The sequence below is a fragment of the Mauremys mutica genome, chromosome 3, assembly GCF_020497125.1.
Source record: "Mauremys mutica isolate MM-2020 ecotype Southern chromosome 3, ASM2049712v1, whole genome shotgun sequence".
Taxonomy (NCBI): domain Eukaryota; kingdom Metazoa; phylum Chordata; order Testudines; family Geoemydidae; genus Mauremys; species Mauremys mutica.
In genome coordinates, this window is record NC_059074.1 from 200,290,918 (window position 1) to 200,305,204 (window position 14,287).

The 14,287-nt window shown below is 39.7% G+C and overlaps 1 protein-coding gene across 4 annotated transcripts in view; it reads right to left on the minus strand.

Annotated features, from left to right (window-relative positions):
* Positions 1-14,287, minus strand: part of LOC123366815 (SLX4 interacting protein) — a 129,256-nt gene that overhangs the window by 58,800 nt on the left and 56,169 nt on the right. For 3 of the 4 annotated variants that reach the window (XM_045010586.1, XM_045010585.1, XR_006578193.1), the window contains 2 exons: positions 10,647-10,736; positions 3,214-3,337 (listed from right to left, as the gene is read on the minus strand). In XM_045010586.1, the coding sequence (XP_044866521.1) occupies positions 3,214-3,337; positions 10,647-10,736 (214 nt within the window). Of the gene's footprint in view, positions 1-3,213; positions 3,338-9,881; positions 9,928-10,646; positions 10,737-14,287 lie in introns of all 4 variants that reach the window. The other variant, XM_045010587.1, reaches the window with a different exon arrangement.

Below are 14,287 nucleotides of genomic sequence, written 5' to 3' on the forward strand. Positions count from 1 at the left end.
GGCCCAGACTGCCAATCAAAGAAAGGTGGCTTGACTCCCACTCCTGGGGAAATCCCCAATTATAATATTTTTCAGCTTTAGAAGATGTTTAGGAACTTCTATTAACCCCATTACAACACAACATGAACTTTTCCTGCAAAACAAGATATAACAGACTGGTTGTGCACATTTCTTTGTGTGACACTAAGGACTGTTCAGATTGTGAAGTACTCCTTTCCCAGATCTTGTGTGCAGTGACTTATTCTGAAGGGTTCCAGTTCCTGTCCGTAGAACCCAAAGATACAATATTTTTACCATCTATTAACTAAAGCTTTTATTGCCTTGTTTAAGTGCTGGTAACTGGTAAAGTGTAAACGTTACTGGGCTGTGGATCTTCTGAATAGCTGCCACCTGATGAGATGGATTCTAATTGCCCTGGTGGACATTCACACATGCCTTTGTTTCCTTCTTAGGTGTACTGGCTTAGTGAAGAACATATGAATGCTCGACTTAAGCAAAGCACTTCATTTTCTCAGAGTGCCATACTGAGGCACCATAGACAGGGCTCCCTACTCAAACATTTAAGGCAGAGAGGGTATAAAAAGATGGCTTGGTAAGGACATTCAACCTCAAGTAGAGTGTCCATGGAATTTTCTTTTGTTTACATTTATTTATTTTCCATCTATCATTAATTAGTGGGAATTAATCCAGCTAGATGAACAAGATGATAGTTCTGGCAAAGCCAAAATCCAGGGCCTCCAGGTTCAGAATGAAATCATTAATGTTACTGATTACTTCTTTTGATGTATTTGCCTTTAGGGTGTTTGTTATCAGGGGAAATGTAGACAAGACACATAGATGATCAGTTTGCCAGGGCTCGAACAGTGTGCCAGTTTTATAATTAAAAGGTTGTTTTATATTAACACCTCACAAATGTGTCAGGCTTCATATATACGCTTAGATTAACAAATTATACAAGATACCTGCCTGCACAACTGAGAACAATTACATTTATTTTCACACAATTACTTTTAAACACACTTTATTCGGGCAGCTACCTTTTAAAAATATATATATATATATAAATGTTTCTCAGTGGGAAAAAAACATTCCTTAGCAGGATTTCTTTTTAAAATGGTATCCTTTTCTTTTTTCATAAGAAAATTCTATTTGTTTTCTCAAAACCAGAAATATAAGAGGATCTAAAAGTTCACATGCTTTATAAACACTGCATAGTTCACTCTTTTAGGGGGATAAGTTAAGGTTCCCAACTTGCAGGAAAGGCTTTTAAAAAAATCTTTACTGGCCTCCAGCACTTTCTAGTTATATTCTATTTTCTACTTGTGGGAAAAAATAGTCATGTCATAGCAAGCTAGTTCCCATGTATTCCTAACATATTTTTATAAAGCTTCTACAATCATTTGCTGCCCTAAGGAGCCACCAAAACAGTATTTAATCTTTGCTGTGCTTAATAAAAATATATGTTCATATTAATATTCATAATAGTAATTGCACTGGTACTGCAAATAGGGAGGAACTGGTTGAGAATTTGAAAGCGGAAGGCAGCTTGGCTGAAAGTGATCAGGAAATGGTAGAGTTCATGATTCTAAGGAATGGTAAAAGGGAAAACAGCACAATAAAGACAATGGGTTTCAAGAAGGCAGACTTTAGCAAATTCAGAGTTGGTAGGTAAGATCCCATAGGAAGCAAGTAGAAGGGAAAAAACAGTTCAGGAGAGTTGGCAGTTTTTCAAAGAGACATTATTAAGGGCACAAGAGCAAACTATCCCACTGTGTAGGAAAGATAGGAATTACGGCAAGAGACCACCCTGGCTTAACCAGGAGATCTTCAATGATCTGAAATTCAACAAATAGTCCTACAAAAAGTGGAAAATAGGTCAAATGACAAAGGATGAATTTAAACAAATAACACAATCATGTAGGGACAAAATTAGAAAGGCCAAGGCACTAAACTAGATTAAACTAGCTAGAGACATAAAGGGTAACAAGAAAACATTCTACAAATACATTAGAAGCAAGAGAAAGACCAAGGACAGGGTAAACCTATTACTCTATGGGGGTAACAGAAATAGTAACAGAAAATGTCAGTAGTGCTAAATGACTTTTTTTTGGGTTTTCATCGAAAAGGTTAGTAGCAATTGGAGATCTAACATAGTGAATGCCAGTGAAAATGAGGTAGGATCAGAGGCTAAAATTGGGAAAGAACAAGTTAAAAATTACTTAAGTTAGATGTCTTCAAATCACCAGGGCTTGATGAAATACATCCTAGAATACTCACGGAGCTGACTGAGGAGATATCTCAGCCATTAATGATTATATTTGAAAAATCATTTAAGACGGGAGAGATTCCAGAAGACTGGAAAAGGGAAATACAATGGCAGTCTAAGCAATCAAGAAAGGGAAGGGAAGGGAAACTACAAAGTAGTTTATGCCCTAAAACAGTTCTATAGACTTAGACTTGAGTAAGAAGTATCTTCAGATACTAAAAACAGTTATTTTAAAACTTCACCTTTTTGTTCCCCTGCAATAAAACCTATCAACAATATTCAGCTTAAATAAATGGTCTTCCTATTTTGTTGTGTTTCTGCATCTGATTAGCTAAACGAGATCACAACTTAACAAGCTGTGGTAACAGAGCTGATTAAATGACTAGCAATTCTAAGCATAACAAAATGTGGTAGGTGAAATATACCTATTTGTCATACAGAACATTAAAAAAAAGGATGTAATCTCTCTGTTTTGTAATTTTGGCATTAGATGAAATCGTATAATATGTATGTGTATGTGAGTGTATACAAAGAGAGAGTATCAGAGGGGTAGCCGTGTTAGTCTGGATCTAGAGCCCTGTGGCACCTTATAGACTAACACACGTATTGGAGCATGAGCTTTCGTGGGTGAATACCCACTTCGTCAGATGCATGTCACGTATTGTCCAATACGTCTGTAAGCCTATAAGGTGCCACAGGACTCTTTGCTGCTTTTACCGAGAGAGAGAGAGAGTCAGTCTAACTTAAGAACTTTTATATATAAAGAATATATATTCTTATATGGCAAAAACAATATATATATATTTTTACATGTAAAATCACTTAAGTTAGACACTAGGCTCATTGGATTTCCTGGTCATTTATAGTAATCAAAAACAGAATAAAAATAATTTCTACCATTTTTTCATTTTATTGACAATATTTAAAATTATTGTACTTGACCCTACCTTTTAGGGACAAGGGACTGGATTGTGTGCATTCCGCGTGTTTCCACTGGCCACAGTGTTTACGAGCTTCTAAGTAGTGCTTGACTCTTGAATCAATAGTGTCTTTTAGCAGCAAGCATAGTTCCTGAAATAGAAATCAGTTGCAAATTTATGTCTAAATCTATACATCCTTAAAAATTAATATAATAGCATTCAAAAATGTATGCAGAAACCCATTCTATGCAATTTTGCATTGTCATATTTTAAGGACTATTGAAAGTATAAATGAATGGGGAAAGGAACTTTAAAACTGCAACAAGGGTTGGAAAAAGAATTAGACTCTTCAGATATACATTTTGAAAAATGAAGGAGGCAGAAATCACTAAATTACAATATTATGGTTATGGTCAAATATGACAAATTGTATGGCTGAGTAATTTCCCTAATCAATTTTACTGTGAAAATTCGCATTAACTAGATACATGAAATAACATAACATGACATTAATATCACAAAAAGTAACATCACTCATACTTTTGAATAGTAAATTACAATATTTTATTCAGGCAAAGTTAATAAATGATACATTTTAAAATGGAATCTACCATGAGACAATTCATCCTCCATAACATGGAGGTGTAGTAGGGGGATTCTCCCAGGAATTTGTAATGTCCTAATTTCCCTTCTAGGATCCTTATAAACAAGACCAAACTATTTTGGTTCAATTCCAGGAGATATTTTAGGGAAGGCTAGAAGTTGAGTAGGTCACAGAGAATTAGTTTCACTGGTTTACTTAGAATTCATTCCTAAATTTAACTGTTTACACCTTGAAAACTTATTTAAACACATACTATACACATACAAACACACACACCCCATTCAAAAGCGCCTGAGCAAAAGCTTTAGTACAGGAAGCACTTGAATAAAGTAAAGACTTCATCTCTTTGAAAAAACGGGGCAGGGGGTGGGAGGTAACAGGCGCCTATATAAGAAAAAGTCCCCCAAAATGGAACTGTTCCTTTAAAAGCAGAACATCTGGTCACCCTATCTCAACAGTACTTTGAACAAATTCTCAGTTGACTGTATATGGACCCGTTTTGGCCTTTCTCTCAATATTCCCATTTTCCATTGCATGGTATCTTGTTGTTAAAGAACCGAAGCTTTGTTGGACACCAAGATATAATTTTAGGTTTAAACTTTTCAGTGTTCAGACAGATGAAAAATTAAATGAGTACTTTTTTTTTAATTAAAGACTTTTGCAAGGGTCAGCTATGACTAATCTAGAAAATATTCACAATAGACACAAGAAAACAGATGATCTAAACACAGGTATAAATGATTACGTCTCAAAATAATGTACTACATGCATATTAATGATCCATGCACACTATTTTCTCCTTAATGTTAGAATGACTTTTCATTTTAATGAGAGTGCACACATAAAGCGTGGGTTCTTCCTATCTAGTCTGCTGTTTAACTCATCAAAGTAACCTCATTGCACATTCTCCAATGGAAAAAAATATTTTTAATTAAAATTAAAAACCAGGAAGTAGCTGAAACATCAGATACATTTGGTTCCCTTTGCAATAATAAAGATTAATATAAACTTCCTTACATTTATATTCAAAATATTTCTTTTAGCTGTTGTGTTTATGAAGAGATTACTGGACTAGAACTCAAAATAAACATAAGCATACCTTTAAAAAATGTAAACTGGTGCTTTTATCAAAGAAAATTAATATCCCTCTTTTTCGCTTTTAAAATGGAATTGTGAACTCAACTGATCTTGTTAATGACGCATTATAGCTACACACATATAGCACAGCAATGAAACTGATGCAACAAACTTATCAGAGTACAAAATTGTTGTTAAAACATAAAGGCAGATCTTCTACTCCATTACCTCTAGGGAGAGGGTGAGAAGGGCAGAAAAGCAGATGAAGTTACTCAAATTTATCAAAGGAAGGACAACTGAGCCAATGCAGCAGCATTCTCCCTCCCCAACCACCAAGAATACCCTACACACAACCTCTGCGTTAGTGTTCAACCTGGGGTCCTCAAGGCTCTAAACTGGACACCAAGCGTGATTGTGTTAAGAAGAAAACTTGTATCTGACTACGACTTGAAAATGTGTCTGTGACGCACTCTATATGATTTTATGAAAGTATGCTGATGAATATGAATATAATGTAACTGGAATATGCTTCATGCAAAAGGTCTCTTGTAAGGTATCATTACATAAACTACTGAGTGTGGTCATCCTATTTGTATAAATGTATCACTCTTCTATCTGAAACTAGAAATATAAAATATAACTCTGAGGGCCTATTGTAATTATGCAAAGTGTGGGCCATTAATGGTGGTTTGGAACCTTTATGGCTCCAATCAACCAGGACAATTGCCTGTAGATGGCTCTGTTTTACTTGTAAGTCTTCCTGTATATGTGTGCTGGCAAGTGGGTAATGAAGTCTTGCAGTGACATGTGATCATGTCAGCTGAACTGGAATCCATCTTTAACCTGGTGTTTTTCCATTGAAAAGGAGTGGGTAGGAACCCAGAGAGGGACAAAGGAGTCCCGCCTTATGCAAAAGATATATAAGTGGGTGGAACAGTACAAAGGGGACAGCCATCATGAGAAATCCCCTAGCTACCACTTGAGCTGGAACAAGGGCTTACCAGGGGAAAAGTTTGTGCCCAGACTAGGAAGGCATCCAATCTGTGAAAGAAACTTATTGAAACATCATCATCTGTATTCAGTTTTATTACTGTATTAGACTTAGATTTGCATGTTTTATTTTATTTTACTTGGTAATTCACTTTGTTCTGTCTGTTACTACTTGGAAATCACTTTCTATTTATTAATTAACCCAGAGTATGTATTAATACCTGGGAGGGGGGGGGGAACAGCTGTGCATCTCTCTCTATCAGTGTTATATAGAGAAAACAATTTATGAGTTTACCCTGTATAAAATGGATTTATTTGGGGTTTAAACCCCACTGGGAGTTGGGCATCTGAGTGTTAAAGACAGGAACACTTCTGTAAACTGCTTTCAGGTTAAGTCTGCAGCTTTGGGGCACGTGGTTCAGACTCTGGGTCTGTGTTGGAGCAGACTGGCATGTCTGGCTCAACAAGACAGGGTGCTGGAGTCCTAAGCTGCCAGTGCAGGAAAGCAGGGGAGTAGTAGTCTTGGCACATCAGGTGGCAGTTCCCAAGAGGTGTTCTGTGATCCAACCCGTCACAGTGTCTTTTACTAGAGGTTCCCCTCAGCCCAGGCACAGACACTAGAGCCCCTATCCTGCTTTCCACTGACTCAGTCAGAGAAGGAGATAATGAAGCAACCAGTCTCTCTCCTCCTTCTACCAATGCAGTACAGTGCCAGTGGGGGAAGAGCTGAGCAGCTACAAAAGGAAAGGGCCAGGAACACAGTATCATTCCCCTGCAAACTCATACATAATTCCCTATGTAATAGCCTTCCAGAGTGTCCCATACCAAACTGTCAACAGCTCACTGGATTTTGGTCCCGGGGCAATCAGAGAACCAATGGAATCAAGGTTCCTGAGAGACTTGGGTTGCTGTGAGGCAGGGAGTAGCCCGCACATCTCATAGTTCTACAGAGACCCTTGTGATAACTGGGCCTACAAATGTCCTCTAACTGAGCACAACTGTAAAAAGTGAGTGAAAGTTCATAAGATGTCACAATAACCTATATACAATAAATGTTGATGGGAAAAGGCAAAAGGAAGACCAAGAAACCTCCCTGAATTAGACAAAACAAAAATGCCTACTGATTTAACACCAGGACTGTATAAAGATCATGCCTGGTAAACAAGAAGAGGGTGGGACTGGAAATTATTGAACCAAAAATTGGTGTTTCAGAAATTAGGCCTAATTAGTGGACAAAATAATGAGGGGATGGGCTACTCTTCCCACCACTCCCAGTTGGGGGCCTCAAAGAGTGACTTTGGGGAGAAGGTTGGCTACTGGCGATGCTGGCTGACTGAAAGAAGGGGAAGGAGCAAGATTCGCCATAATGGCTGCCACCCTCACAATCTCCTGGGACCCTGGACCTACTTCATCCTAATTCTGAGCGATGTCCTAACCAAACTGGATGAAAGACAGAGGGAGCCAGATGACATTGTCATTGCCACTCACGCCTGCTAAAGCCCGAACATCACCTAGGATGTGACACTTTGTCCACCATCATCCATGTCTTCTTTTCTTTCCCTATCTCATTTCTTCTCTTTCCTATCTCTCTTCTTTTTTCTCCTGACTAATAAGAGTCTGGCTTAGCCTGCCAAAACTATCTTTATTTTTCAACACTGCTGTAAGTCTGTGACCAGAAAGACAGCTAAAAGCAACGTCCTAAACAGACTGATGTTGGTGTGAGTTTGCCACGTCTCAGAGTGGCCAACAAGACTGTGTGCTATGCCTGTGTTTTTCCAGCACTGACGTTGCAAGTGAGAGTCAACACCAGAGACAGAAGCTGCATTTTCTCTCTTTGCTATTCTTTCTCGTTTCGTGTGTGTTTGTCTTGTTTTGCTCTCTAGAAAACGGGATTGGACTTTAACAACAGAAACAAATGACAGCTCCAGCCCATTCAACTACTTTCTCGTCTTTTCCCCAAAAGGACAGTTACAACCATCTTTACTGCCATTTAGGAGACCACTGGACAAAGGGGTTTCTTTCTAAAAACTCTCTCCAGCTACTGGGAAAGGGAATAAGGGATGTTGTTAAAATAAAATCCTTATTTAATAATTTACATTTCAAATATTTAAAATCCCCCCCCCCCCCCCCCGTATCTTTAATCAAAGGTTAAAAAGGATTTTAAATGATATATTTGCCATGGAACTAGGCACATTCAGGAACTAGTCACAACCCCCTATCTTGTTTAACACTGTTTAATGTTGGACAGTGGCAGGGTTAGGTTAACACCTTTGATTCTTTGCGCCCTTTATTGCACCTAAATCAGTGGTCAGCAACCGGTTGATCGCGATCGACTGGTCGATCCTGGAGACTCTCCAAGTCAATCGCGATCTCTGGCTGTGGTGGTGTAGCAGGCAGCCGTTAAGGCAGGCTTCCTGCCTGCCGCAGCCCCATGCCGCTCCCGGAAGCAGCCAGCACGACCCCGCAGACCCGCGGGAGGGACAAGGATCTCCGCGCACTGCTCCTGCCTGCAAGCACTGCCCCGACACCTCCCCTTGGCCAGGAACTGGGAGCTGTGGCCAATGGAAGCTGCGGGGGAAGTGCCGGCAGAGAGGGGAAGCACACAGAGCCACGTGCCGCCCCACAGGGGCCGCAGGAGTGCGTTGGCCCCTTCCGGGAGCGGTATGGCCACGTGGTGCACTACTGGCTGGCAGGGTGGGGGGTGGTGGCTTGGCTCGTGATGGGGAGGAGATGCCGATGTGCTTGAGTGGGGCCGGGGTAGGCAGGGAGCCTGCCTTAGCCCCGCTGCACTGCCGCCCAGGAGCCGCCCAAGGTAAGTGCCCCCGGGCGGGAGCCCACACCCCAACCCCCAGCCCTGAGCCCCCTCCCAGAGCCAGCACTTCATACCCCCTCCTGCATCCCAAACCTCCTCCTGCACTCCAAGCCCCTGCCGCAGCCCTGAGCCCCCTCCCAGAGCCAGCGCCCCTCATCCCCTCCTGCACCCCAACCCCCTGCCCCAGGATCAACTCAGAGCCCCCTCCCGCACTCCAAACCCCTCAGCCCCAGCCCAGAGCCCGCATGTCCTCCCGAACCCCAACCCTCTGCCCCAGACCAGTGACAGTGAATGAGGGTGGGGGAGAGCCAGCGACGGAGAGAGGGGGGATGGAGTGAGCGGGGTGGGGCCTCAGGGAAGAGGTGGGGCAGATCCTGGGTTGCACTTAAATTCAAAAGTGATCTTGTGCATAAAAAGGTTGGAGACCACTGATCTAAATTAATACAACGGGGTCTTCCCCCTTCGTGGGTCTGCAGAGTCCGGAAAAGACCAGGAGGCAAGCCACACCCTTCCTTTAAATAAAGTGATTAGTAGAAACCTGTGCCGGTTGAAAACTGAAAAGCTCCCAGGCCCTGCACCAAGTTTCTCCACATGGGGTATGATTTTGACTATGGTTTCTTATTAATCATTTCCCTTCCCACCTTATTATATCAACACAAAATCTCAATAAGGCTTTTAAGGCATATGTTGTTGAGCTATTATAATCACATTTCTCAGCTGGTGAAGACACTCAACCCTTGTGCTTTACTCAAAGTGTGAGGTCACAGACAAGTATCCAACACCCTGTTGTGCCTCATTATTAAATCCAATTTCCTGAAATTCATATCTTATATTTTGGCAGTCACGCAAAATACTTTTTTAAAACACTGGGAAGTCAGATAAACTGGGACAGTAAAATCAGTTAGAAACAGAAGCTTTAATGATGATTCATTTACTCAGAAGCAAATTTTAAAGACTTTTCCTATAAACTTCTCTCTAGCTTATAAGGCACAGATCAGTTGAATCATACTGCTAAATACTCTGCTCCCCAGCACCCCAGAATAAAAAATTATTACACCTTTTGATTTTACATTACTGAAGCAAAATATTTTGTGAGAAGTACTGGGATGTTCTCTGATGACAAGTCAATTATGCCATTATTAGGAAAGCAGTCTGCTGAAAAGTACCGTCACAGAGACTTGCGGGAAAGGACTGGCACTTGAGGCAACTTACATGTCTCACATTCATTTTAATAGGAGACTCAAGTTCCCACAATAGCCTGTAAGGGAGAAAAAATTAATCCAGTAAATTGTTACTAGATCCCAACAGAAATCACAGAAAAAAATCTCATGAAAGGTACAAACTTCATGTCCTTGGTCACTGATGCATATTACAGTAATTTTGCATCATTTCATCTATGGTCCTAAACCTAGTTCCTGTTTGGAATTCTAATGGACCTTTGAAGAATAAGGTTGGATTTTCTTTTTATAAGAGGTAAAAGATCTGCTGATACTACAGCCTGCATACCAAGACAATATTTTCTTGCACTTGTTATACTCTTGGTGCAACACTCATATTTCTGAGAGCAAGAAATAATAAACAATTAATAAAAAGACATTTGATAGGAACTGCAGAAAAGGACAGTATCCATCTTAAATAATCTTTGTTTTATTAATCATTTTCTTAGCTTAAGATACTCACACATACTCACTACAAGTATGTGTTTACATTATGTTTATAAATCTAAAAATTATCCAAGTGAGAAATGTCAGAATAGCACACACAAAAAAATTAATATTTAAAAGCAGTCACTTAGTGACCTGAGGGGAGATAACACACATCACAGGCCTCGTAGTCCCAAAGGAGTTGTTCAGGGTTAGGTATAACTCACAATACTGAAGACATCACAGTACTGAGAAGAAAATCTGAACAGTTCAATGCAATCCAACTTTTTCCCTGCAGCTACATGCTTTTGAAGTAGAAGTGATTTTGTTGTACCTCCTTCTCATGATCTGAAAACCAGCTGGAGTCTCTACTGGAGCCTTGAGGCAAAATATGAAAATCCACTAGGACAGCAAAGTTCCCACACTGGAAAAAAAAATAAAAAGGAAAGAAAGAAAAGTTAAGTAATAGTTGTTGTCAGGCACACATCCAGCAGACAAGGAAATAAACAGTCAAGCGATCATAGCTAGAGGTGCAGTAGCCACAATTAAAGTCTGAGAGGTTTTTTTTTACCTTTTTAAAGAAACATTTCATTTTTAGGTATAGAATTTCCAGTTTTAACAGGCATTCCACATATTTATAATGGGGAACAATGCTAGAAACAATACTATTTTGCTTATTATAATGTATCAAATAACAGATATTGCTACTTGTTAGATGTACCAAGCATAAGCACTCAGATTCTTGAGGATGTGCTAGTCACAGATCCACATTTAAGGCTGAGTTGCGTTTTGCACATAACTAAGGTGTTGAATCCTCAGTTTATCTATGAAAAAGACAGCATATCCTCCCCAAATTTGCTGCACTTACTCTATTGAATTAATTTTCTGAGCTGTTACAATTATTTTAGAGGTTAAAATAAATTTTAAAATGAATCCCTTAAAAAAAATTTGCAACTGCATCAGTCTTCTGTTTGTCCTACATCCGTGGTCCCCAACCTTTTCGTTTGGCAATTCGGCGGCATTTTGGCAGATGTTCAACTGCTGTCCAGGACTCGGGCACATTTAGATGCGTTGGGGACCCCTCTCCTACATTATCTTAATAACAGAATAATACACTCTTCAAACTTTCCATATATTTAACATTAATTGGAATCTTTTGTCTAGCCTATATTTGAAGAAATTATGTTATATTATTAATGACTGTATCTAATCGTTAGGATTATAAAGGCTACAGCCAGGGTCATCTCAACAACTCAGATAACTCTTAAGTGGGGCCATTGTGACATCAGAGGTTCAACCAGTCACCATCATTTCTTTATAATTAATTTATATGCAAGAATTCTAGTGGTTGGAATGAGATGGGATGTGAGGGAGCCTGGACATATGAACCAAGAATCTTCACTGGTAGATAACTTGGCCCAACTGGCACTGCTGGGCTCCACTGTGCCGAATCAGCGCTGGCCAGGCAAATAAGGCAGGGGTTTCAAGTGCAAAAACATTAGGACTTAAAAGACTTTCATATAGCATCAGTCTCAGTAAAACAGCTCTCTAACCCAATAAGTCAACAGCAAGTTAAGGGCCAAATTCAGCACTACAGTTTGGCTGCTTTATGCTGTTCTTATGATGCAAATCAGATATAAACCCAACTGGTAAAGTGTGCTCTTTCTGGTTTGGCACTCTTTACCATGTGGGATGGGAATGGCTGCAGCATTTCTTCCTAATACATTTGAACTTGACTTCATTCTTGAGAGGAATAATCTGGAAAGTTTATTAAAAAGCAAATTCAGTAGCAGCATTAGATAATGTTCGTTGCTCAGGTGTGAGAGGTATCCACGGGCTACTGGGGTAGAAAGCCCTTAATTCCCCTCCAATAGAAATATCTGCCAAGACTGGCTTCTTCACAGCTCTTTCCCTTGCCCTTTACTGGAGCAAGAGAACTGAACCACAGATCAAAGGGGATACCTTCTCTCTTCTTAGCTTTTGTCAGACTAGCCTCTACTTTCTTTCCAAAGTCATTCACTGCATCTTATGGCAAGTTCGGAAGTCTCTCCTGTTACTCATTATGAAAGCCAGGTGAAGGCAGCCATGCTTTGAAGGCAGCCATGTTTATGTGCAGTTTCGATCCTACTATCAACACCTTAGGACACCCATACCCAGTGTCTGGCTGCATCCAGGCCATCAGGACACATTTATATTCTTTGCATTTTTCCTGGGAGAATCTGTGAAGAAGTACAAGCGCCTTTTGACAATTTAAACTGTGCCTTGCAGTTTCCACTGCTAGCTGTTGCCACTGAAGAATGGCAAATCCTTTTTCCTGTAAAGTGCCTCCATTCATGGAGTAGGGGTTGCAGACCCTTAATCTAGACAGTCACAGTCCTGGCCACAGATGACTGTATCATCAGACTCTTGTAGGAAGAGTAGGAAAAGGACTCCCAAAGTTTCTGTGCTTTATATATATTTAACTGCCTTATCAATAGCAGAGATAAAATGAGGAGACTGCCACCCCTCCTACATCAACTGCCACCCCTCCTACATCAACCTCCTACATCAATAGGGTGCATGGGCAAAGCAATCCTTGAGTGGTTATCTTGTCAGATCCTGAAAGCTGCGCGGGGTGACATCAAAGCGATATTTGGCTAGGAGAGTATAAGAAACACAACTTGTTGCAAAATGCGAAGATGCCAATTCAGTATGTAATAGTCTGCCCTATGAGACAGTAATGACCCATGGTGTTAGGAGGTACTGTGGTCTGACTGCCTCACCATCTCAAGCATTTCTAGGGTGTCTATCACGATGATATCCAAGCAACATTGTTTATAAAAGACCTACTGCACATGGTCATTACAATACTCAGGAATTTTTCACAAAAGTAGGAAATATTATTCCTGGAGTCCTAGCCAAATCCCTGCTTGCATATTTACATTCTGCCACTTAAATTTCCCCTATAGTTTCAAATGGATATTTTATGCTTCACTTCCTGTCCCTAAATATTACAGGGTGTTGATTTTCACTGCTAAACATCTGCATATTCAACCCCAGCATTTCAGTTGTGGGAACAATTATTCCTAGTAACAGCAAAATAGATAAATTATAAAATAAAGCACTTTTTGGATCTCTGAGACTGAAAGGCACATCTAGACCTAATGTTCAAGGTATTACAGAAAGTACACTACTTGAGTGTCTCTTACTCTGAAAGTGCGCTAAATATGTTGAGCAGAAATCTAAAAAAAAGTACCATGATTTCATTATAGTGATTTTTACCAATTGCAATGCCATATTAACTAAATCAGACATTTCCTCCGTTACTTCACATTTCAGATTAATACTTTTGCAGAAGTAATTACTGACCAGAAGCAGTCAACAATGGCTTACCTGAAATTACAAAATAATGTATGATCAACATTCTACCAGTAAGTAGAATGCAAAACTCTGCCAGATGAGACAGGCATTGTGTAAGCAGTTTGCAAAGCTTCTAAGTTACGTATAGGTATCACTCACTGAAAGAACAGAATGCTTTGATCTATTTTTCAAAAGGCGGCCTTCTCTTTCCTCCAGAGATCCAAGTATTAACAGATGGCTGCAATACCAAACCTCTCCAAGTTTTTAAACTGATGACAAAGTACCTCTAAAAACCTCTAGTGAATCATTAGTTAGTCCCAGCAAACTTTTGATTTGACTGGCAAACTTCAAAGTTACAGACAGTACATAACAATATAGGTAATATAAAGCCATTACACTGCACACAATCAAACACCTGGCATACTGAAGGTATTAGTTATGATGAATTTTAAAATGATTAGTACATGCTAAATGTTACCTTAAGCCATTTTGTACTGAATATAGAAAATATCAATATTTAGGCCTGAGAGACATAAGCCTGAGGTTAGATTTTATTTTTTAAATGTTTTTTGTTTGTTTCTGGGAAGGAAAGTGGTTGTCCAATTTGCCAATCGCAGAGAAGTAATTTGATAACTT